General features: G+C 45.8%; 2 protein-coding genes across 2 annotated transcripts in view; both read right to left on the reverse strand.

The window, feature by feature from the left end:
• Positions 1-11,604: 11,604 nt before the first annotated feature.
• On the reverse strand, positions 11,605-20,910 carry LOC120029075 (serine/arginine repetitive matrix protein 2-like). The gene is made up of 5 exons (XM_038974380.1): positions 20,808-20,910; positions 20,358-20,612; positions 18,513-20,151; positions 17,057-18,215; positions 11,605-14,572 (listed from the first exon to the last, which is right to left on the reverse strand). Exons 1-5 carry the CDS (start codon positions 20,883-20,885, stop codon positions 12,550-12,552), a joined length of 5,154 nt encoding a protein of 1,717 aa, XP_038830308.1. The 5' UTR covers positions 20,886-20,910; the 3' UTR covers positions 11,605-12,549.
• Positions 20,911-21,329: 419 nt separating this feature from the next.
• LOC120029159 (pleckstrin homology domain-containing family G member 3-like) overlaps positions 21,330-24,398 on the reverse strand; it is a 28,570-nt gene continuing 25,501 nt past the window's right edge. Inside the window, exons 7-13 of the mRNA XM_038974463.1 lie at positions 23,233-23,364; positions 22,762-22,944; positions 22,437-22,529; positions 22,244-22,330; positions 22,000-22,033; positions 21,784-21,861; positions 21,330-21,460 (exon numbers count right to left, since the gene is read on the reverse strand). Coding sequence (XP_038830391.1) covers positions 21,342-21,460; positions 21,784-21,861; positions 22,000-22,033; positions 22,244-22,330; positions 22,437-22,529; positions 22,762-22,944; positions 23,233-23,364 — 726 coding nt within the window. The 3' untranslated portion in view covers positions 21,330-21,341. The remainder of the gene's footprint in view (positions 21,461-21,783; positions 21,862-21,999; positions 22,034-22,243; positions 22,331-22,436; positions 22,530-22,761; positions 22,945-23,232; positions 23,365-24,398) is intronic.

Raw genomic sequence — 24,398 nt, forward strand, 5'->3', positions numbered from 1 at the left:
TTCTCTCCATATACTCGGAGTGCACAGGGAGAAACAGGGGCAGGGCAAACACTTTAATGCAGGAATCAAGACTCCACTGACCAAATTATGGTTTTAGCTGCCCCCAAAACTAGAAAGTTGAGTGAAGCGACCAGCTAGAATTTGTATCTCGCACGGATGCGACCACATCCAAGTGTGGAAGTGTAGTAATTTCCACCTCTCCAGTGTGTCTACCAACTCACGTTTGTTGCCTATGTTAAGGTCCTAGTGCTTATTTGACTCATTATATAGGCTTCCTCAATCCACTGCATCTGCCGATGTCGGACTTCCGCATCTGCTGTGAAAGGTGACCGAGCTACAACAGTGTTTGTCAGACCATGACACATCCCGAAAATCAATCTTCTCACGAAAACGTCTAGCCTACAAACTATGACCACTCTATGGATAGGGGAGACTCTACCGAACACGGCTCTACGACCCCCACAAGTGTCAGGGGGCTCATCTGAAGTTAACCGGTACCGGGGGAATTTTTTTATGGAAGTATGAAGGTAGTTTTGTGCCTACCACCCAAAAAGGGGTTAAATATGTAAAGAAGAAAAAAATATATATAGCCCATAATGACAAAGCGAAAACAGGTTTTTAGAAATGTTTGCATTTTTTATTAAAAATAGAAAACAGAAATATCTTATTTACATAAGTATTCAGACCCTTTGCTATGAGACTCGAAATTGAGCTCAGGTTTATCCTGTTTCCATTGATCATCCTTGAGATGTTTCTGCAACTTAGAGTCCACCTGTGGTAAATCCAATTGATTGGACATGATTTGGAAAGGCACACACCTCTCTATATAAGGTCCCACAGTTGACAGTGCATGTCAGAGCAAAAACCGTAGAGCTCCGAGAGCTCCGAGACAGAATTGTGTCAAGGCACAGATTTGGGGAAGGGTACCAAAAAATGTCTTCATCATTGAAGGTCCCCAAGAACACATCATTCTAAAATGGAAGAAGTTTGGAACTACCAAGACTCTTCCTACAGCTGGCCGCCCGACTTAACTGAGCAATCGGGGGAGAAGGGCATTGGTCAGGGAGGTGACCAAGAACCCGATGGTCACTCTGACAGAGCTTCTCTGTGGCGATCGGAGAACTTTCCAGAAGGACAAACATCTCTGCAGCACTCCACCAATCAGACCTTTGTGGTAGAGTGGCCAGACGGAAGCCACTCCTCAGTAAAAGGCACATGACAGCCCGCTTGGATTTTGCCAAAAGGCACCTAAAGACTCTCAGAACATGAGAAACAAGATTCTCTGGTCTGATGAAACAAAGTTTGAATTCTTTGGCCAGAATGCCAAGCATCATGTCTGGAGGAAACCTGGCACCATCCATACGGTGAAGCGTGGTGGTGGCAGCACCGTGCTGTGGGTGTCACGCCTGCTCCTGCTCCCCCTCCCTGGCGCTCAAAGGCGCCAGGCTCCCCAGCATTACGCACTCCTGCCATCATCATTACACACACCTGCCTTCCCCCCGTCACGCGCATCAGTGATTATTGGACTCACCTGGACTCAATCACCTCTGTCTTCACCTTCCCTATATATGTCTGGTTCCCCGCTCTGTTCCCTGCTTCAACATTAATTGTTGTTTGTTGTTGTTTATCCGTGTGCTTACGCTGTTCCTGTTTTGTTACCTGTCTGTTCCTGATTAAATGTTTGACTCCTCGTACCTGCTTCACATCTCCAGCGTCGGTCATTACAGTGTGGATGATTTTCAGCGGCAGGGACAGGGAGACTAGTCAGGATCTAGGGAAAGATGAACTGAGCAAAGGACAGAGAGATCTTTGATGAAAACCTGTGCCTGAGCTTTTCTTATATCTCCTAGATATAGAACAAGCACTTAAAATCCTTGTTTCTTATGAATAATTTTTTGACTGTCTTTCTTTTGCCATTTATGAATTATTGTTATTCAATGTTATTCAGTGTTATTCAATGCGTTTCTCTGGGCTATAGTAGTAAAGACCAAATTCAATATTTTATCAAATATGTATTTTTTTTTATTTTTTTATACCTAAAAGGGTCCTACATTTCTAAATCTAATAGCTTAATGATCCATAGTATGACCATCTTAAAACAACTCCATATGTCAGCTTAGAAAATAAACAAATACCCATCTAGTCGTCAAAGTTAGTTAAAAAACCCTCATTTTTATTTATAACACTTTTGCCCAGTGAGCTTTGCAGCCCAAATGATGGTTAGTGAGGGTGGTTAGCTGATGGTTAGTAAAGGACTTATGGTCTCCTCCTGTTGTACCTCACCGTCTGAGTGGCTCTTTTCCTTCTGCGGACTGGGAGAGAAGTGCCTGGCCATTGCTGGACCCGTGCTTTTATCTAGGGTGCGTTCGTAAATTCACTCTGGGTATCTACTCCGAGTTCAGTGCACTTTCGTCTGCGTGTGCCAGAGCGCAGAATAACTGATGAATTTACGAACGCACAACCCCCGTTGACCGGTGTCAGTAAAAACGTCGCCAAAAAACGTAGCCTAATTCAATTGTTGCCAGCAGCACAGTCACCAACTCTCTAGATAACATGAAAACAGCCTTACCAGCTTTGCTAGGGCGAGTAAAATGGTCAGTGTGAGGTTCTCTCTCATTTGTGTTAAAAGTAGCTAGCAAGCAAGCCATCTTTAGCCAGTTAGCTTGTGAGGTCAGAGCGCTCGGATCAACTCTACTTCGCGGCCAGAGCTTCCATTGTGCGCTCTGAACGCTCCGAAAGCGAACATTTATGAATGGACAATCTGACAACGGTTATGAATTTACGAGTGATCATCCCGCATTTTATAATCCGATAGGATAGATCTGTAAGCAATTGCCATTGGTGCAATTTATTGGTTATTATTGAACTTCAAACATTCAATTGAAAGCAGTGCGCAACTGGTAGCTGATCCTAAACACCACAGGATTCATGAATGCTACTGTATGGGAAATTATAAGAATCTCATACAGCCTAGCCTACTGTAAAACTGAGTCACAGAGCGATTTATGCAAAGAAGATAGTTCATTTTTTTCAGTGGCATTTGGGATAGGTACTCTCAAGAAATACAAATTATTCTCTGTTACAGTAGGCTGTTGGTTAATACACATAGCAAAAACTTACCCTGGCATGGTAAATCAGCTTGAGCGATTTTTGAAGTTTGCATCATAGGTAGGTACAAAGTGAAAACAAAAGTTATTCCGTCAAGAAGCAGACCTAGAACACTTTTTAAAATCCACAGTTGAAGTTTAATTTGTTTAGCAAAAATGTATAATATGTGTTGCTGCCGCAACAAAATCCTGAAATGTCACATGCTCAGAGCACTTGAGTCCACCTCTATTTTTGAAAAAATCTTACTGAATCGAGAGTCATGATTCATTTTTCTGATTGACTCTACATCAGGATTAATACAGGCATTTCCGGTGACTCAAATGAACGAAATTAGTCGAAAGATTCGTTCTTTTGACTGAACGAGTCGAAACGATCCGACTCAGTAAAAACAGCCTAACTTCCATCACTATTCTTCATCAGTGGTGTAAAGTACTTACATTCCTAAAGAAAACAATGTACTTTCTACTCCATACTTTTTCCCTCACACCCAAAAGTACTTGTTACATTTTTTTATGCTTAGCAGCAAAGGAAAATGGTCAAATTCACGCACTTATCAATTGAACATCCCTGGTAATCTCTACTGCCTCTGATCTGGTGGACTCACTAAACACAAATGCTTTGTATGTAAATAATGTCTGAGCGTTGGAGTGCGCCCCTGGCTATCCGTAAAAAAAAATACATATGAAAACAAAATTGTGCCGTCTGGTAAGGAATTTGAAATGATTCACACTTTTACTTTTACTTTTGATACTTAAGTATATTTTAGCAATTACAATCACTTTTCATACTTAAGTATATTTAAAACCAAACACTTAGATTTTTACTCAAGTTGTATTTTACTGGGTTACTTTTGCTTTTACTTCTATTAAGGTATCTTTACTTTTACTCAAGTAGGACAAGTGGGTACTTTTTCCACAATTGTTCTTCATAATCATTCACCCACTTCTGATCGATCTTGACACAAGCACATCAACCAGGAGCAGGGAACTATTTTCATTTTTCAATGTATGCAAGTATGGAAATATGGGCATAGTGTGATTTCTTTGTGTGTATGAACGTATGTTTAGCACAATGCTGATCTTCAAATAACCAACTTGGCTGAGTTCATGCGAGTGACTGATTGAGGAGGAATCCACACTATCACTCGCAAGCAATTGGCAGTACGCCAAGAATAATGTTATAAACAAAACAAATCAAATTGTATTCAAATCAAAACACATTTTATTAGTCACATGCACCGAATACAACAGGTGTAGTAGACCTGACAGTGAAATGCTTACTTACGAGCCCCTAATCAAACAATGCAGTAAAAAAAAAAACTGGATAAGAATAAGAAATAAAAGTAACAAGTAAGTAAAATAACAATAGCACAACTACATACAGTGGGGGGTACCTGTACAGAGCCGGTTAGTTGAGGTAATATGTACATGAAGGTAGAGTTATTCAAGTGACTATGCAGCGTGTAGCAGCGGTGTAAAAGAGGGGGAGGGGGGGGGGCAATGCAAATAGTCTGGGTTGCCATTTGATTAGGTGCTCAGGAGTCTTATGGCTTGGGGATAGAAGCTGTTTAGAAGCCTCTTGGACCTAGACTTGGCATTCCAGTACCACTTGCCTTGCGGTAGCAGAGAAAACAGTCTATGACTAGTGTGGCTGGAGTCTTAGGGCCTTCCTCTGACTCCGCCTGGTATAGAGGTCCTGGATGGTAGGAAGCTTGGCCCCAGTGATGTACTGGGCCGTTCGCACTACCCTCTGAAGTGCCTTGCGCTCGGAGGCCGAGCAGTTGTCATACCAGGCAGTGATGCAACCAGTTAGGATGCTCTCGATGGTGCAGCTGTAGAACCTTTTGAGGATCTGAGAACCCATGCCAAATCTTTTCAGTCCCCTTGGAGGGAATATGTTTTGTTGTGCCCTCTTCACGACTGTCTTGGTGTGCTTGGACCATGTTAGTTTGTTAGTGATGTGGACACCACGGAACTTGAAGCTCTCAACCTGCTCCAATACAGCCCCGTCGATGAGAATGGGAGCGTGCTCGGTCCTCTTTTTCCTGTAGTCCACAATCATCTGCTTTGTCTTGATCACACTGAGGGAGCAGTTGTTGTTCTGGCGTATTGATCACATACACATGTTTAGCAGATGTTATTGCGGGTTTAGCGAAATGCTTGTGTTTCTAGCTCCAACAGTGCAGTAATATCTAACAAGTAATATCAAACAATTTTACAACAATACACACAATACACACAAATCTAAGTAAAAGAATGGAATTAAGAATATATAAATATTTGGACGAGCAATTTCGGAGCGGCATAGACTAAATACAGTAGAATAGAATAGAATACAGTATATACATATGAGGCGAGTAATACAAAATATGTAAACAGTATTAAAGTGACAAGTGTTCCATTTTTAAATTGGCCAGTGATTTCAAGTCTATATATATAGGGCAGCAGCCTCTAAGGTGCTATTTAACAGTCTGATGGACTAGAGATAGAAGCTGTTTTTCAGTCTCTTGTTCCAAGCTTTGATGCACATGTACTGACCTCGCTTTCTGGATGATAGCGGGGTGAACAGGCAGTGGCTCGGGTGGTTGTTGTCCTTGATTATCTTTTTTTGGCCTTCCTGTGACATCGGGTGCTGTAGGTGTCCTGGAGGGCAGGTAGTTTGCCCCCGGTGATGGGTTGGGCAGACCGCACTACCCTCTGGAGACCCCTGCGGTTACGGGCAGTGCAGTTGCGGTACCAGGCGGTGATACAGCCCGACAGGATGCTCTCAATTGTGCATCTGTAAAACTTTTGTGAGGGTTTTAGGTGCCAAGCCACATTTCTTCAGCCTCCTGAGGTTGAAGAGGCGCTGTTGCACCTTCTTCACCACACTGTCTGTGTGGGTGGACCATTTCAGTTTGTCAGTGATGTGTGCGCCGAGGAACATGAAACTTTCCACCTTCTCAAATCAAATCAAATCAAATTTTATTTGTCACATACACATGGTTAGCAGATGTTAATGCGAGTGTAGCGAAATGCTTGTGCTTCTAGTTCCGACAATGCAGTAATAACCAACAAGTAATCTAACCTAACAATTCCACAACTACTACCTTATACACACACGTGTAAAGGGATAAAGAATATGTACATAAAGATATATGAATGAGTGATAGTACAGAACGGCATAGGCAAGATGCAGTAGATGGTATAGAGTACAGTGTATACATGTGAGATGAGTAATGTAGGGTATATAAACATAAAGTGGCATAGTTTAAAGTGGCTAGTGATACATGTATTACATAAAGATGGCAAGATGCAGTAGATGATATAGAGTACAGTATATACATATACATATGAGATGAGTAATGTAGGGTATGTAAACATTATATTAAGTGGCATTGTTTAAAGTGGCTAGTGATACATTTTTACATACATTTCCATCAATTCCCATTATTAAAGTGGCTGGAGTTGAGTCAGTATGTTGGCAGCGGCCACTAAATGTTAGTGGTGGCTGTTTAACAGTCTGATGGCCTTGAGATAGAAGCTGTTTTTCAGTCTCTCGGTCCCTGCTTTGATGCACCTGTACTGACCTCGCCTTCTGGATGATAGCGGGGTGAACAGGCAGTGGCTCGGGTGGTTGTTGTCCTTGTCCTTGATGATCTTTATGGCCTTCCTGTGACATTGGGTGGTGTAGGTGTCCTGGAGGGCAGGTAGTTTGCCCCCGGTGATGCGTTGTGCAGACCTCACTACCCTCTGGAGAGCCTTCCGGTTGTGGGCGGAGCAGTTGCCGTACCAGGCAGTGATACAGCCCAACAGGATGCTCTCGATTGTGCATCTGTAGAAGTTTGTGAGTGCTTTTGGTGACAAGCCGAATTTCTTCAGCCTCCTGAGGTTGAAGAGGCGCTGCTGCGCCTTCTTCACAACGCTGTCTGTGTGGGTGGACCAATTCAGTTTGTCCGTGATGTGTACACCGAGGAACTTAAAACGTACTACCCTCTCCACTACTGTCCCGTCGATGTGGATAGGGGGGTGCTCCCTCTGCTGTTTCCTGAAGTCCACAATCATCTCCTTTGTTTTGTTGACGTGGAGTGTGAGGTTATTTTCCTGACACCACACTCCGAGGGCCCTCACCTCCTCCCTGTAGGCCGTCTCGTCGTTGTTGGTAATCAAGCCTACCACTGTAGTGTCGTCCGCAAACTTGATGACTGAGTTGGAGGCGTGCATGGCCACGCAGTCGTGGGTGAACAGGGAGTACAGGAGAGGGCTCAGAACGCACCCTTGTGGGGCCCCAGTGTTGAGGATCAGCGGGGTGGAGATGTTGTTACCTACCCTCACCACCTGGGGGCGGCCTGTCAGGAAGTCCAGTACCCAGTTGCACAGGGCGGGGTCGAGACCCAGGGTCTCGAGCTTGATGATGAGTTTGGATGGTACTATGGTGTTAAATGCTGAGCTGTAGTCGATGAACAGCATTCTCATATAGGTATTCCTCTTGTCCAGATGGGTTAGGGCAGTGTGCAGTGTGGTTGCGATTGCGTCGTCTGTGGACCTATTGGGTCGGTAAGCAAATTGGAGTGGGTCTAGGGTGTCAGGTAGGGTGGAGGTGATATGGTCCTTGACTAGTCTCTCAAAGCACTTCATGATGACGGAAGTGAGTGCTACGGGGCGGTAGTCGTTTAGCTCAGTTACCTTAGCTTTCTTGGGAACAGGAACAATGGTGGCCCTCTTGAAGCATGTGGGAACAGCAGACTGGGATAAGGATTGATTGAATATGTCCGTAAACACACCAGCCAGCTGGTCTACGCATGCTCTGAGGACGCGGCTGGGAATGCCGTCTGGGCCTGCAGCCTTGCGAGGGTTAACACGTTTAAATGTTTTCTCTCACCTCGGCTGCAGTGAAGGAGAGCCCGCAGGTTTTGGTAGCGGGCCGTGTCAGTGGCACTGTATTGTCCTCAGAGCGAGCAAAAAAGTGATTTAGTCTGTCTGGGAGCAAGACATCCTGGTCCGCGACGGGGCTGGTTTTCTTTTTGTAATCCGTGATTGTCTGTAGACCCTGCCACATATGTCTCGTGTCTGAGCCATTGAATTCCGACTCCACTTTGTCTCTGTACTGAGGTTTTCCCTTTTTGATTGCCTTTACGGAGAGAATAGCTACATTGTTTATATTCTGCCATATTCCCAGTCACCTTGCCATGGTTAAATGCGATTGTTCGCGCGTTCAGTTTTGTGCGATTGCTGCTATCTAGCCACGGTTTCTGGTTTGGGTAGGTTTAAATAGTCACAGTGGGTACAACATCTCCTATACATTTCCTGATAAACTCAGTCACCGTATCCATGTATTCACCTATATTATTCTCAGAGGCTACCTGGAACATATCCCAGTCCGCGTGATCAAAACAATCTTGAAGCATGGATTCCGATTGGTCAGACCAGCATTGAATAGTGCGTAGCACGGGTCCTTCCTGTTTGAGTTTATGCCTATAGGAAGGGGGGAGAAAAATGGAGTCATGATCAGATTTGCCGAAGGTGACGGCGGGGGAGGGCCTTGTAAGCATTTCGAAAAGTTGAGTAGCAGTGGTCCAATGTTTTCTCAGAGCGAGTGCTACAGTCAATGTGTTGGTAGAACTTCGGTAGCATTTTCCTCAGATTAGCTTAGCTAGTTAAAATCCTCGGCAACAATAAATGCTGCTTCAGGATATGTGGTTTTCAGTTTGCATAGAGTCCAGTGTAGTTCTTTGAGGGCTGTCGTAGTATCGGCTTGAGGGGGAATATACACGGTTGTGACTATAACGGAAGAGAATTCTCTTGGGAGGTAATACGGTCAGCATTTGATTGTGAGGTATTCTAGGTTGGGTTTACAAAAGGACATGAGTTTCTGTATGTTATCACAATCACACTATGAGTAGTTAATCATGAAACATACACCCCCGCCCTTCTTCTTCCCGAATAAATCTTTATTCCATTCTGTGCGATGAACTGAGAACCCAACTGGCTGTACGTACTCAGACAGTATATCCCAAGAGAGCCATGTTTCCGTGAAACAGAGTATGTTACAATCCCTGATGTGTCTCTGGAAGGAGATCCTCACCCTGAGCTCGTCAACTTTATTATCCAGAGACTGAACTTTAGCGAGTAATATACTCGGAAGCGGTGGGTGGTGTGCATGCCTCCTGAGTCGAACTACCTCTTCTCCGCCAGGTAGTGTTTTGGATCAGTTCAATTGTTCTGGGGGGTACGAACAAAGGATCCAATTTGGGAATGTCGTATTCCTGGTCGTAATGCTGGTAATGCTGGGAATTTACCGATGCTTTGATATCCAAAAGTTCTTTCCGGTTGTATGTAACACAAAAGATTTTCTAGGCTAATAATGTAAGAAATAACACATAAAAACAAAATACTGCAAAGTTGCTTAGGAGCTAGAAGCACGGCTACCCTATCTATCGGCGCCATCTTGATTATATATGACCTATATCCATCCTACCCTGCCTCTCCAAAGTCTTCAAAAGCCAAGTGAACAAACAGATCACCGACCATTTCGAATCCCACCGTACATTCTCCGCTATACAATCTGGTTTCCGAGCTGGTCACTGTTGGACCTCAGCCACGCTCAAGGTCCTAAACGATATCATAACCGTCATCGATAAAAGACAGTACTGTGCAGCTGTCTTCATCGACCAGGCCAAGTCTTTCGACTCTGTCAATCACCGTATTCTTATCGGCAGACTCAACATCCTTGGTGTCTCTATGGTGGTGCCACAGGGTTAAATTCTTGGGCTGACTATTTTCTCTGTATATATCAATGATGTCGCTCTTGCTGCGGGTAATTCTTTGATCCACCTCTACGCAGACGACACCATTCTGTATACTTCTGGCACTTCTTTGGACACTGTTTAAACAAACCTCCAAACGAGCTTCAACACCATACATCACTCCTTCCGTGGCTTCCAACTGCTCTTAAATGCTAGTAAAATGAAATGCATACTCTTCAATCGATCGCTGCCCTCACCCGCCCGCCTGACTAGCATCACTACTCTGGACGGTTTTGACTTAGAATATGTGGACAATTATAAATACCTTGGTGTCTGGCTAGACTGTAAGCTCTCCTTCCAGACTCACATTAAGCATCTCCAATCCAAAGTTAAATCTAGAATCGGCTTCCTATTCCGCAACAAAGCGTCCTTCACGCATGCTGCCAAACATACCCTCGTAAAACCGACTATCCTACCATTCCTTGATTTCGGCGATGTCATTTACAAAATAGCCTCCTTCACGCATGCTGCCAAACATACCCTCGTAAAACTGACTATCCTACCAATCCTTGATTTCGGCGATGTCATTTACAAAATAGCCTACAACACTTTACTCAGCAAATTGGATGCAGTCTATCACAGTGCCATCCGTTTTGTCACCGAAGCCCCATATACCACCCACCACTGTGACCTGCATGCTCTCGTTGGCTGGTCTTCGCTACATATTCGTCGCCAGACCCACTGGCTTCAGGTCATCTATAAGTCTTTGCTAGGTAAAGCCCCGCCTTATCTCAGCTCACTGGTCACCATAGCAACACCCACCTGTAGCACACGCTCCAGCAGGTATATTTCACTGGTCATCCCCAAAACCAACACCTCCTTTGGCCGCCTTTCCTTCCAGGTCTCTGCTGCCAATGATTTTAATGAATTGCAAAAATCACTGAAGTTGGAGACTTATATCTCCCTCACTAACTTTAAGCGTCAGCTGTCAGAGCAGGTTACCGATTGCTGCAGCTGTACACAGCCCATCTGTAAATAGCCCATCCAACCAAGTACCTACCTTCATCCCCATATTTGTTTTTGTTTTTCTGCTCTTTTGCACACCAGTAGTTCTGCCTGCACATCCTTATCTGCACATATCACTCCAGTGTAAATTGCTAAATTGTAATTACTTCGCCACTATTGGCCTATTTATTGCCTTACCTCCTTACTTCATTTGCACACACTGTATACAGATTTTTCTATTGTGTTATTGACTGTACAATTGTTTATCCCATGTGTAACTCTGTGTTGTTTTTGTCGCACTGCTTTGCTTTATCATGGCCAGGTCGCAGTTGTAAATGAGAACTTGTTCTCAACTGGCCTACCTGGTTAAATAAAGGTGAAATAATTATTCTTTTAAATATCTGGGACTAAATATGCGATACAAGGTCTCAGCTTTGAGAGAAGAAGCCTCGTCAGGTATCAGTCAGTCACATGCAGGAATCAACATTAATGATGAATAATGTAAATCATGGTTATATAACTTGTATGTGTAGCAGTATATAAGGATTGAAAGGGAACCCCCTTTTCAGAGTTCTCATTGGACTTGTATTGAGTTCGTGAACCTCTCCGGGCCGTGATAATGAAGATTTCTTAATTTACTTTGAATTTGAGTCCTTAGTGGTGCATTTCCACAACAATAGCTATGTTTTCCAGGATATTGACTAATCAATATCATAATGTATAATTGGAGGATTTATAAAGGAGACAGACAACATCAAAGGGTCTTTAATATTTTTATTATTATTATTGGAGTACAAATAACTGAAATGCACATCAGTAATAGACACAGTGGTTGTTCTTTGAGTCTTTTGACCACAGGAGTTAACATAATTTCAAATCTGATATTTAAATACTGTACTTAAAAAAGTAGTTAGCATAGGCCTATCAAAACGGGCCAATGTAGCCTGAAGACACTGTGTTGTGTAGCAATAAAAATGCATGTTGGTTGTCACCATTCATTTTCTTGCACTTTGTTTTCCCTGAAATTTGTTGCTCTTATTTTCCCTTATTTTCTGCTCTTGTGTAACCAAATAAATCATGTATTTTTTCCACATGAACCACTGATAAAACTACATAGGAAAGAACACATAAAAACATCAACATCATGATTTGGTCTGAAATAAAAGCTACCTTCACAGACACGTCTTAACTACACACACAGCTGAGGACATTGTGCAAAATAAAGACATCAAATTAAGTGCCAGAAATGCAGACAAAATAAGACTAGTTCATAAATAAAAAGAATTGACCATTTTTACCATGCCAGCCACAAGCACAAACATAGGAGTTTGATAAACAAGACATCGTTTTTTTGTTGAACAGAATAAACAGAATTTATTTTGAAAGAACAAACAACAAAAAGACTAATAAAAACGACACTGGCAAACTAATTTGTCTGTGGGTTCAGTCGGTGTCCTGTTGGACAGTGATATAGGTGGCCGAACGGTGATATGTGGGGTTGGTTGCAGAATCCCTGACATTGTCAGATTGTCATCTGGAAGAACAGGTGATTCAGTCTACTGTCCAATTAAGTCTAATGTAATTCATTACCATATTACCTGGAGTTATATCTCATAGGATCCCGATGAACACCACTGTTTCAGGGTAAAGTGCCTATTTAGACTTTCAGTGAGGCATAAGGCACCTTGGAGGAGTTCCCCAGTCGTAGCTCCTCACAGCCTCTTGCAGTTCTGGGGAACGGGAAGGGTAAGGTTGCAGGCATTGATGCTGACCCTCCGTCTGCCCTGGCTGTCTACCACAGGGGCTAAGGTCTGGTTCAGGCTCACCTGGGTGTTGCTGAAGGAAGTGATACGTCCACTGCCAGCAATCTGCAGGTTCACAGTGGTAGCATAGCTAGTCTTTAGAGTTATTTTGGCTGCCTGCATTGAGGTGTCCTCTGGCTTTGGCTCACTCCTGTGAGGGTACTGGATGGGCACGCCCATGTCTGGGGCTGGGGAGGCCCGAGGCACATAGGCACAGATCAGGCGGCTCCGGCAACTGTCCTCCCCAAGGTCTGGGTCACCCCATTCATCCTGAGGCCAGACAGGGGAGGTCGGAGCACTCTGGTCAGGGCTGTCCCCACTGTCATAGTTGGTCAGGAGTTCTCGTACGTCGGGCCAGGCAATGCTGGTGAAGTGTTGCTCGCCGTGGGTGCTCTTCCCAGGGGCCAGTCTGACAGGGGACAAGGCCCCGGGGCTGAGGCAGGATGGGGAGCCACTGTAGGAGCTGCTGTAGGAGCAGGATCCCCCTCGGGGGCTTATCAACCCAGACTCCTGCTCCGCACCCACAGACCTGCGCCCTCCGCTCTCTCCCCAAGACCCCCTCCCATTCCTGACTGGACTGGGTGGTCGGTCAGCCAGGCTAAGGAAGGGCAGGCTGCTTCCCTTGGTCCTCCGCAGGTTCTGAGAATGGCTTGGAGAGCATGGGGAGAAACCAGATGGGGGAGGGGAGGTGGTGTTGGAGCTTCTCTGAATGGAGGGGGGAAAAACATCTATCCATGTGGGTGAGGCTATGGAGGAGAAAGGAAATGCTAATTTGGCCTTCCGCGGCTGAGGAGCGGCAACTCCCCAGACATTGGCAGGAACCCCAATGGGCGGAGGGGAGGTTATGCCTGAGGAGCAGGCTGAGGAGGCCCTGGGGAGTTCCAGGGAGAGGCCCAGGTGATTGAAGGGGCAAGCCCCTCCTGCCCGGGTGCTTCTAGGGTTGGGGGGCTTGTTCATCAAGGGGCCTGTGTGATTCTGGACTGGGGGAGGGGAGCAGATCCTGCTGAATGGAGATGGGGAGGGAGAGGGGGACGGGGACTGCACTCGTGAGCTGGGCTCCGAGGCAGAGAAGGGCCTTGCCACCCTGTTGAGTGTGTGAGTAGAACCACTCCAAAGAGGATCATGGGGATGGGGTATACTATTGGCACTCGCTAACGGTGGCTTCGGGTGATTCGCGACCCATCCTCCGTTAGTGGTGTTATTGTTATTATTGTTGTTGCTGTTTCCATTCAAACCAATATGACGTGGCTGGTGTAGGGCAGCAGGCCTGGGCCGGGGAGAGGCAGAGGAAGAGGCGGTGTGATGCAGGCTGACTGGGGGGGCTGGGGAGACTGAGCGCTGGCTGCGGTACGGTGGGGGGGACAGGGCTGGGGCTGTGGATGCGCATGGGCTGGAGCGGAGTGAAGTAGACCGGAGAGGGGAAGGGGGACATTTAGGTGGCTGGCTCCCATCTCTGGAGTAAGAAGCATGGGCATAGCCAGGGCTCAGAGGGGGGCCGCTGGGGCCAGAGGTGAGTTTGGGGGAGGGAGACCTCATCCTGAGTGGGGATGCAGTGGGAGCGGGAGCCAGAGGGGCTGGACTGTCTGGGGGAGGGGTGGCCTGGTCCTGGAAGCGAGCGTTGTTCCTGGCCAGACTCTGGCTGATGGACTGGCTGATGCAGGAGGCAGCCAGGGACTTGGTCAAGGCAGAAGGGGTGGGAGAGGAGCAGGGGAGTCCCCTGATGGGGGAGGGAGAGTGCTGGTGGAGACTGGGGCTGAAGGCAGAGGGGGGCTTGGCATCCATGGGTTGGCCAATGCCTGGAAGCATGGTGGCTGATCTCTCCAGTGAGGGCTGGGAGGAAGGCCTTCTGACGGGGGACAACCCTGATGCATGGATGGATGGGAGTAATGGATCCTGGACTGGCTCTCTGGACCTCAGTGGAGAAGGTGGTAGTCTATAACCAAAGGAAAGCATAGAGAAGAGGAAATGAATAGACTTGATTAATCAGTCCCTCCAGGATTCTGTGATGGCAATTTGTTATGCAAAATCAACAATTTCACACACAATATGCGAGGGGTTGCAAATTTGACCAATCACTGCACTATTTCAGCATAGAAAATCCAAATCATCACAATGTTATCGCATAGAACTGACCCATCAACGCAGTACAAAAAGAGGGCTCGGAATTTCAACCAATCATTGCACTTTTACCACATAATATGTTTCAAATCAAGCCACACGTTAACAAACTTTTTTCCTCGTCAGTGCATTTTCGCTACAAATTCAACTAAATCATCGCATATTGCCATGCATATTATCACTGAAAATCCCTGTGAAACCCTGGAGGGACTGATTAATGCCACTGCCACAAAACTTGGCTTGGCTTGAGGAGAAGCAAAATTGAGAGGAGAGGACAGGAGTGCAAGCAGCGATTACTCAGTGTTGTGAAAATAAGCTACTTTGATAGTACGTTAGTACATTTCTATATGCAATTTAGCTCTTAGCTGCGATGTACACAAAATAAAATAAATCAATTTATTTTTATTTTTATTATACAGCCAAATAGGAACTCTTGAACATTTTCCCACTCGATGCGACCTCTAAAGCGATGGACATTCATGACAAAACACAGTGATTTCCATGTCAGGGGCCTTCTCACATACTTTGCATCTACAGTCCATTCAGAAAGTATTCTCACCCCTTGACTTTTTCCACATTTTGTTGTGTTACAGCCTGAATTTAAAATTGATCAAATTTAGATGTTTTGTAACTGGCCTACACTCAATACCCCATAATATACAAGTGGAATTATGAATTTAGAAATGTTTACAAATTAATAAAAAATGAAAAGCTGAAATGTCTTGAGTTAATAAGTATTCAACCCCTTAAATAAGTTCAGGAGTAAAAATGTGCTTAACAAGTCACATAATAAGTTGCATGGACTAATAGTGTGCAATAATAGTGTTCAACATGATTTCAATGATCTGTAAGGTCCCTAAATCGAGCAGTGAATTTCAAACACAGATTCAACCACAAAGACTAGGAAGGTTTTCCAATGCTTTGCAAAGAGCCCCTATTGGTAGATGGATAAAAAAAAGCAGACATTGACTATCCCTCTGAGCATGGTGAAGTTATTAATTACACTTTGAATGGTGTATCAATACACCCAGTCACTACAAAGATACAGGCGTCCTTCCTAACTCAGTTGCCGGAGAGGAAAGAAACCGCTCAGGGATTTGGTGATTTTACAGAGTCTAATGGCTGTGATAAGAGAATATTGTAGTTACTCCACAATACTAACCTAAATAATAGAGTGAAAAGAAGGAAGCCTGTACAGAATAAAAAGTATTTCAAAACATGCATCCTGTTTGCAATAAGGCACTAAAGTCATACTGCAAAAAATGTGGGTAAGAAATTAACTTTATGTCCTTTATACAAAGCGTTATGTTTGGGGCAAATTCAACACAACACATCACTGAGTACCAGTCTTCATATTTTCAAGCATGGTGGCTGCATCATGTTATGGGTAGACTTGTCATCGGCAAGCACTAGGGAGTTTTTTTAAAATAAAAATAAACGGAATAGAGCTAAGCACAAGCAAAACCCTAGAGGAAAACCTAATTCAGTCTGATTTCCAAAAGACGCTGAGACAAATTCACCTTTCAGCAGGACAATAACCTAAAACACTGGTGTTGCTTACCAACATTGAATGCTTCTGAGTGGCCTAGTTCCAGTTCTGACTTAAATCAGCTTGAAAATCAATGGCAAGACTTGAAAATAGCTGTCTAGCCATGATCAACAACCAACTTGAAGAATTTTAAAAGAATAATTAGCAAGTATTCTACAATCCAGTTGTGCAAAGGTCTTAGAGACTTACCCAGAAAGACTCGCCGCTGTAATTGCTGCCAAAGGTGATTCTAACATGTATTGACTCAGAGGTATGAATACTTATGTAAATTGGATATTTCTGTATATCATTTTTTATAAATTTGCTAAACTTTCTAAAAACGTATTCACTTTATGATTATGGGGTACTGTGTGTAGATGGGTGAGAAAAAAATGAATTTAATCCATTTTGAATTTGGGCTGTAACACAACTAAATGTGGAATAAGTCAAGAGGTATGAATATTTTATGAAGGCACTGTAAAATGCTTTCTTTCCATCTACTCTGTGAATAACACTGTTTTATCTGATTCATAGAATTTCTTTCAGAACTCTTAGTGGCGAAACAGGAAACAGTATTTGCACACTTCCGGTCAGAGGCACATTCCTTTAATCTTTCTCCAGTTTTAAATTTTGCCCTCATCACCTTCACAAATCGGTTTAGGGTATGTAGTAGATTCTGCCTATTATCTACAAGAACTCTTAGTGGAAGAATGAAGCTATGGACTGGTGAAATTGTGTTACTACTGTATTAACTCCTATTAAATACTGTACCTTTGGCTGGGGAGTGTGGCGTTGTTTGATCCATTCCAATTCATAGGAAGGCTCCTTCTGCCCTTGGTAGTGGGCAGGTGCAGGTTGGGTGGTCTTTGGCTGGTGAACTTAGGCAGACAGTCAGAGGACTGCACCCCTGGCGGAGGTGTAGGCATCAGGCTTTGGAGCGATGACCACGGACGGGGAACCATGTCCCCCTCTTTTCCTTTGGAATCCTCTGGGACTTGACTCTCCTTGACTCTCTGACCAGATGTATGTGTTGCTTGCATGGGTTCAGTCATAGCTGACTGAGTGGCACGCCACACTAAGGGGTTTGACCCCTCAGTTAGCCCAGAGATGGACCTCTGTTGTGTGGGAGATGTGTCGGAGATGTGAGTGGAAATCTTTGGTGCTGCAGGTGAAACATCCCGATCATCTAGAGTGCCATCTTGTGACTTGGCTTTGGTGGATTCAGCTTTGCTTTGATGACCAGGGGCCATCTGGGGTGAACTCCCCCTCTCAGCCCCACTGGCCACATAAGGCGACATTATCTTGGTGTTTAAACTGGCTTCGTCTGGGTTCACCACCTGGCTTGTCTCTGGTTCAGTTGGAGCCTGCTGTTGAATGGTCTTCAGCAGCTCCTCTGCAGCTCCAAACCCTGGAGACCTGTCTTGGTTCCCACATGGGTCTGCTAAAGAGGCTGCTGCTGCCCCCAGAGCAGGATCTTCCCTAATGGAGTACAGATTATGTCCTTTCTGCTCAACCCAAGTCCTGCTGAGATTCACAGACCTCTCTGGGGTCCCTGGATAACCATCAGCTGGAACCTCCACCCCTACCCCTTGGATGGGGCCTTCCTGGACTGGGGAGGCCCTCTTGGGGTGAGGCCTTCGCATCTCAGCTGCTGAGATTACTTCCTCAGACTGGTTCTCCATAAGCTTCCCCTCCACAGCAGTAGTCACTACCTCCTCAGGCCCAACCTGCGTGGTTTTTGGTGGGGTGGTCAGAGGGGAGGAGGTGGGAGAGGCAATGGATGTGGATCCCAGGTTGGAAACAATGTCCCTGAGTCCGGACAGGGCGCAGCTGTTCTCTTGCTGGCGGTAGGTGGGGGAAAGCTGTTCGCTGACAAGGACGTGGCCAAAGAGCTGGGGTTCTGAGGAACCTGAAGTCATCTCCTGGCAACCTGTAAAACCCCCCAAAAAACATCCCAAACACTGTCATTCACTGATACACAATATGGAGGCTTTGCATGTCACGTTTTATTTGTTGTGTTTCCTGACCAACCATATGAAGGCTTTACTTTCACTATCAAACATGGTAAATCACAGTTTATATGTGTTCTTCCATTATTTAGCAGTGCTTACTAAAACAACTCAATTCAACAATAAGACCAATAAGACCAGCAAGTCTTTAGATATCCTCACTATTACACTATCTAATCAAATCATAGCCATTTATACAGGATGTTAAAGGTACTGACCAGTGGAATGGCTCTGAGCTCTTTTTACTGTAATCTTCTCCTCCTGATGCTGCTGTGGCGGCTGGGCCTGAGGAGGGACACTGTGCCTGGTGGTGACGGTCCACGGTGCACGACCCTCACACACCCTCTTGTGGTGAAGTGGCACCTTCATGATGCTGGCCTTGGCGCTGTACATTCGAGCCAGCATTTGAACTTTACTGAGGATTCTCTCTGAGTTCTCCACCAGACATGGATCACCGGGGCTGGCCTCGAACAGGCCTATCCCCGCCACGTCTGCGACCGCTGCTCCCTCGTACAGGGTCCGGCTGGAGGACACCATCTTACAGTGGCGGGACCAGCGGCCCACCTTGATCTGGCTGGGTAGGCCCTCTAGGTTCCCAGTGAGGGAGCTCCTGTCTCTGATTCTACCCCACCCAGCCTGGGACACTGGGGCGGTCTTACTGTCATGAAGACCTGTAGGTGGAGGGACAGTGGAGTTTTTCTGGGCCTCTTTAGGTTCTGCGTCTAGATCACTTGGACTTGGTCCGTGGCCATTGATTACCTGCTGGTCTTTTGTGATCGCTTTGGCTGCTTCGTCGCTGAATGAGGGCTCTTTGGTGATGTCTGTTGACAGGTTTGGTATGATTTCCCTCTCTGTGCTAACAGGGGCTCCTACTTTCTCCTTCTCTTTCCAATCCTTCGTCAGCTCTGTGCAGGGCAGCTCACTCCCTGGCTCAAACCTGCTACATTTCTCCAGAGCAGGCTCACCCTGACCTGGTGCCTGGCTGTGCTCTTCCTGGGAACCAGCAGCAGAAGTGGAGGAACAGTCTGAGCTGAGGGCTCCCTCTCCCTGGTCAGGCACTGACGGAAGAGGGGAGGTCAGCTCTGACTCAGGCTCTGGTTCTGCCCCCCCATCGGAGCGCCCGCTCTCCGAGTCACACAGGCTGTCCTGGTGGCCAAAGACAGCAAATCGGGACACGGAGTCTTTGACCAAGCCGGTGGGGATAATGAGGGAGAAGCTGTTTCTCCTGGGGGTCGGGCTGCTATCACCTTCTCCTGCCTCGGCCTCAGCCGCCTCGTAGTAGCTGCGGATCTTCTCGATGATCTGCCTGTCGGACTTGGTGAGCTGGGTCTCTTTCTTGGGCGCCAGAGGGCTCTGTACAGTCTGCTCTGGGCCAGAGAGAGGAGCTTCTGAGGGCTTGTTCTCGTTGGGGAGGTCAGAGCAGAGTTCCTTCTCCCTCTCTCTTTCGTCTGGGAGGTTTACAGGAGAGAGTGGCGTCGAGGTTTCGAACATTTGCTCGTCCTCCACCTCTGAGGCATTTCTTTCCCCAACTGTCCCGGTTTCTTTGGCTGATGTGCTCTCCTCCTGAGGCCTCTCCTCTAAAACATCAGTTGGCAAAGGTGTTGACTCTCCCTCTTCACAACCACCCTCCTCTGAGGATTCCCTGGACAGACACGGTGGAAGAGTTTGGTCTTCCATTTCGGTTCTGCGCTCCTCCAGTTGCACTGTTATCTCCTCTGGACTATTGGGATGGGGGTCTTGCGACTCGTAAGTCTCCTCCGTAGGGGAAGCAAGCAGCAGGTCATTTCCTTGCTGAGCAAGTGGATATGGATGTGGCTCAGTTGCTTGGTCCTCCAGAGACTCATCCAGGGGTGAATCCTGTGGAGAGACAGAAACAGACACAAAACAAAGTCAGTCATCCCCGCAGCTCCTACTATACGTACATGGGGAAGTAATGCAGCACTAAATCAATAGCTCATAAAACTAGACACTAACGTCTAGTGACTAGACAAGTGACACAGGTTGCTTCAAATCCATGGCAGCTGTTTAATAGTGTGTGAATTGTGAAAGACAGTATAGCCCACCCATACTATGTCAGACTTGAGTTCGGCCATGCCCTCTCGCACGCGGCTCTGGTTAATGAACTGCATGATCTCCTCGGTGATGGAGAGTGTGGGCGGGGCGCTCAGGGGGGGTAGGTCCTCTTCTTCCAGGCCCAGAAAGGGATCCGGCCGCTCTGCCTCAGCCTCCACCTCCATCACAGAGGAGGCCAGGGTGTTGGTGCTGCCTGAGGATCCCAGGCTATCTGCCCCATGACACAGCTCCCCCTCGCTGCCAGCCTGTGGAGATGGACATGAACATCAACACTGAGATGGAGAATGTCAGGAAGGGAAGGTGTACTACTCGATAGCATTGTCAACAAGGCATTGCTTATAGTAATTATTGTCAAGTCATTCTTGCAAATGAGATACCATCTGATGTGCATGACAGTTGTGTGGGTGGATAGGGGCGAAACCAGTCTGAATCAAGCTTACCTTTGAAGAGACTGGATTCCATGAGAGGAGGATAGGAATGGTTGGGGGGAAACAAACAAAGGTGTGTTTACTTTCCATTAAAAACGTACCAAATCTTTCAGCCCTGACAGACTGAAGCACTACAAGGAAACAAGATAAACAAAAATCCTTTAAGAAAATTCTCACCATGATATGCTGTTTCGAAGTCTTTAGTTGGAGCTGGAGAGAAACAGCCATAAGCATTCAATAATGAGTCATTTCCAATTATTACATTTATGAATTCATATTTTCAAGCTCCGTATGTTTACTCCATGTCCTGTGCAGTGGGTGATTCCTCTCTGGGCCCTTGTTCATAAAGCGTCTTAGAGTAGGCGTGCTGATCTAGGATCAGGTCCTCCTTATGTGGGCCCTGGGCCTATATTCACAAAGTGTCTCAGAGTAGGAATGATGATCTAGGATCTGTCCATATAATCTTATTCATTCTAATCTAAAAGGCTAAACTGATCCTAGATCAGCACTCCTACTCTGAGACGCTTTGTGGACACAGGTCCTGGACTATAGACATGAAGTCTCACCAGACTGCCTCCTGCCGCGGCGATAGGACAGATTCCCCTCCAGCAGCAGGGGAAGGCTCTTCTTGGCCTTCTCTGGGGTGTAGATGAACTCTGGGGGCTCTGGACATACACACACATACACACACACACACACACACACACCACACACACATACATACACACATATACACGCACACACACACAGAATTAATTTAACTCAGCAAACACAGACCAGACAGGCATATGGCAAAATGGCTTTGTTATTTGTTCGATTTATGACAAAGAAGAAGCCATCACCCTCATCCGACTTTGGGGTAAAAAAATGTGCTTAAAACCAGTAAAGATATCCAACAGAAATAAAAGTGTTTTGAACGAAAACAAAAAGTCGTTCACACACAAATGAGATACTAGGTGCATTACAGGTAAGAATGGCTTGTCCTGACCTGATTGGCGTCTCCCTCGATGGTATTCATCGCATCTTGGAGATGACTTTTTTAAATGATCCTGATCAAACTGAGGAGCTGTGAAAAAGAAATTGCGAGTTACTGAGTTGTGCATGATTGTAAACTGTGCACAATTGGTGTCAAATACAGTGTAAATTGAAAGTGAAAAGTGTAGGTGTATGAATGTATGATGGTTTGAAATGACATGAAACTCACATTGACAGAAGTTGTCACCGAGTACCTGCCTTGCCTGAAAAATACATGTATGGTATTTCAACGATTGCTCAACTTGTGACAGTGTTTGCGGTAACTATAAACAACCACAAGGTGGCAGCACACCCTAACAGAGTGATTACAATATTCTCTGTTTCAGTTTAGCCACAGCCTTCAGTGTTACATTGGCTGAAATGTATTGCCATTCATATCGGCAACATTTACAGTAATGTACCATAAGCCTTACCTTCTGGGGTAGAGAGGCAAGATGGTTCTCCACTATCAGTCTCTTGAGGTAGTGCAGCCAAAGGCGTTTCTCCTCCTGGTTCTTGGTCTGTAACATGGGTAGGAGGGTAGTTTAAGTACACTGGTCTGACACAATACAATGTCCTGTTCTTTGATAGTGGTTCACTTGTAATTTGATAGTGGTTTACTCGTACCTGTACAATGTGCTGCTGTTTGGGGATGGTCTGATCGGACACCTTAAAACACAGGGGGTCCTTCATGGTTTCTACGAGAAGAAGATTACAGCACTGACAGGAGAGAAGGGTAGAGAGATGAGGGAAAAGGGAGAGTGAAAGAGGAGAGGAAAGACAGTGGGGGGGAAATAAGGGTGTCAGTACATGATAGAGAATCAAGTATCAAAAACGAAAACATGATACTTTTTTGATTGGTGTAGGTGTCATCTCTAATGATACATGCTCCTAGCATTTACAGACACACAATAATCTGATCAATTCATTCCGGTGTCCGCACGTCACTCACAAATATGTGGGTGCTGTAGATGAAATGCTCCAGCCTCTTTTTAGCGATAAGCAGCATCTTGTCGAAGAGGAAGAATGCCCTCTCCTTCTTGACCCGTTGGACCCTGAAGGCGCCCTCCAACACCAGCTCTCCAAAGCCACTCAGGTCTGGACCTGTCCAGTTGGTCAACAAGCTCTCAACCTCCTGCCAGAGCCAAAAGAAAAACAGTGTTTGTGTTAACCCAAGCTTGACCTCTGACCTTCAAAAACAGTAGTCGAGACGGAGGTGTCCAAAGACCTCCAGATGTAGTGGAGACTGAGGTGTCCAAAGACCTCTGCGACCTCTAACCTCTTTTGACTTTTAATCCCTGACCTCTACAGCCAGTTCAGAGTCATAGATTATGATCAGCAACAAAAGCTAACTTCTTTGTTACATTTTCAATGAGAACTGCTGTAGTGAGTGACTGAGCAGAGCCTGACTGGTGGTCCATACCTGCAGCCTGACGGCGTGCTCCTGCTTCCTCTTCATGTCGTTGATGTACCAGGCCACGGCTGTCATGGTGATGATGGCATCCTCCACCACCTCGTAGCCAGGGTCACTTTTATCAAAGTGTTTGGCCAGCTCCTGCCACACGGGGGCGATAGTGAGGTTAGGCTTCTATTATGCTTCGATCACACTGACAGCGTCATTTCATTTTGGTACACCAGAATTACATTCATTTCCAATGAAACGCTGCGTTTGCCTTGCAGCATTGCGTTGCAGAGGCAGTTGCAGTGCGTTCGGTGTGGGGCATACGTTGGATCTATCAAACGTATACGTCAAACTGTATGCGTAGACGGCTTGACAGAAATGGTAGCAGGAGGGGAATGTTAAACTTTTGTTACATACACATCCAGATGATGCTGCGTACTATTTTGCGCAATGATGCTGTCGGTGTGTTCGAAGCGTTAGTATCAGTATAAGGAGAAGGGGGTAGCTGCAGCCCAATATGGCGACCGGCCGGAGTATGAGTGGGTGTGTCGAAAGGAAAGGAGTAACAAGGCAACTACTGTACCGCAAGAGTTTGAACTTCTGTTTTGAAGCCAGAGGATGAGGCTGGGTTGTATTTCACTGTTAGTTTTACACCAGTAATTTAACATTTTCAGTTATAAGACTGATGATTGTTTATTTTTTTATTAAAAGTACTGATCATGTGTGTGTTGTTGCTTGTAGGCGTTGTACGCGTGTTCTTACTGTGACTGTCACCCTAACATTGGCTACTAGGCATCTACTTCCCACACCGTTGTGGGACAGTAGTGCTTGGCAAGCGAGAGCGAAGGGCATTGTGTCTCTGTGTTTTTGCCGACTGTGTGTTTGTATCAAGCTGACATCTAGATGGTTTTCAATAGGAGTTATTTCTTGTGTAGGCTGCTATCCTACTTGAAATAAAATCATAGGAGGTAAAAACAAAATGGCCACGTTAGCTACCGCCTGCAACACTGTGGTACAGCTGCCCAGTGGGAAGCACCTCATGTCGGCAAGCCGCTCCGCACAACACCGGTGCACTAGTCAATGAAGGGATTCGATTATCTGGCCCGGGTGTGATTAAGATGCTCCATTCAAAGCCCACGGAAAAGTTCTCTCAAAACAAAAGTGGCTAGCCTAGGTTAGATTAAGCA

The sequence above is a fragment of the Salvelinus namaycush genome, chromosome 34, assembly GCF_016432855.1.
Source record: "Salvelinus namaycush isolate Seneca chromosome 34, SaNama_1.0, whole genome shotgun sequence".
In the NCBI taxonomy this organism is placed as follows: domain Eukaryota; kingdom Metazoa; phylum Chordata; class Actinopteri; order Salmoniformes; family Salmonidae; genus Salvelinus; species Salvelinus namaycush.

Excerpts from the sequence above, each read along its gene's own strand:
- LOC120029075 (XM_038974380.1), bottom strand. The coding sequence starts at position 20,885 with ATGGAAAGTAAACACACCTTTGTTTGTTTCCCCCCAACCATTCCTATC. Across the intron at positions 20,152-20,357 it reads TCAAGTCTGACATAGTATGG|GATTCACCCCTGGATGAGTC; the intron begins GTGGGCTATACT and ends GTCTCTCCACAG. Across the intron at positions 18,216-18,512 it reads AGCTCAGAGCCATTCCACTG|GTTGCCAGGAGATGACTTCA; the intron begins GTCAGTACCTTT and ends GGGGTTTTACAG.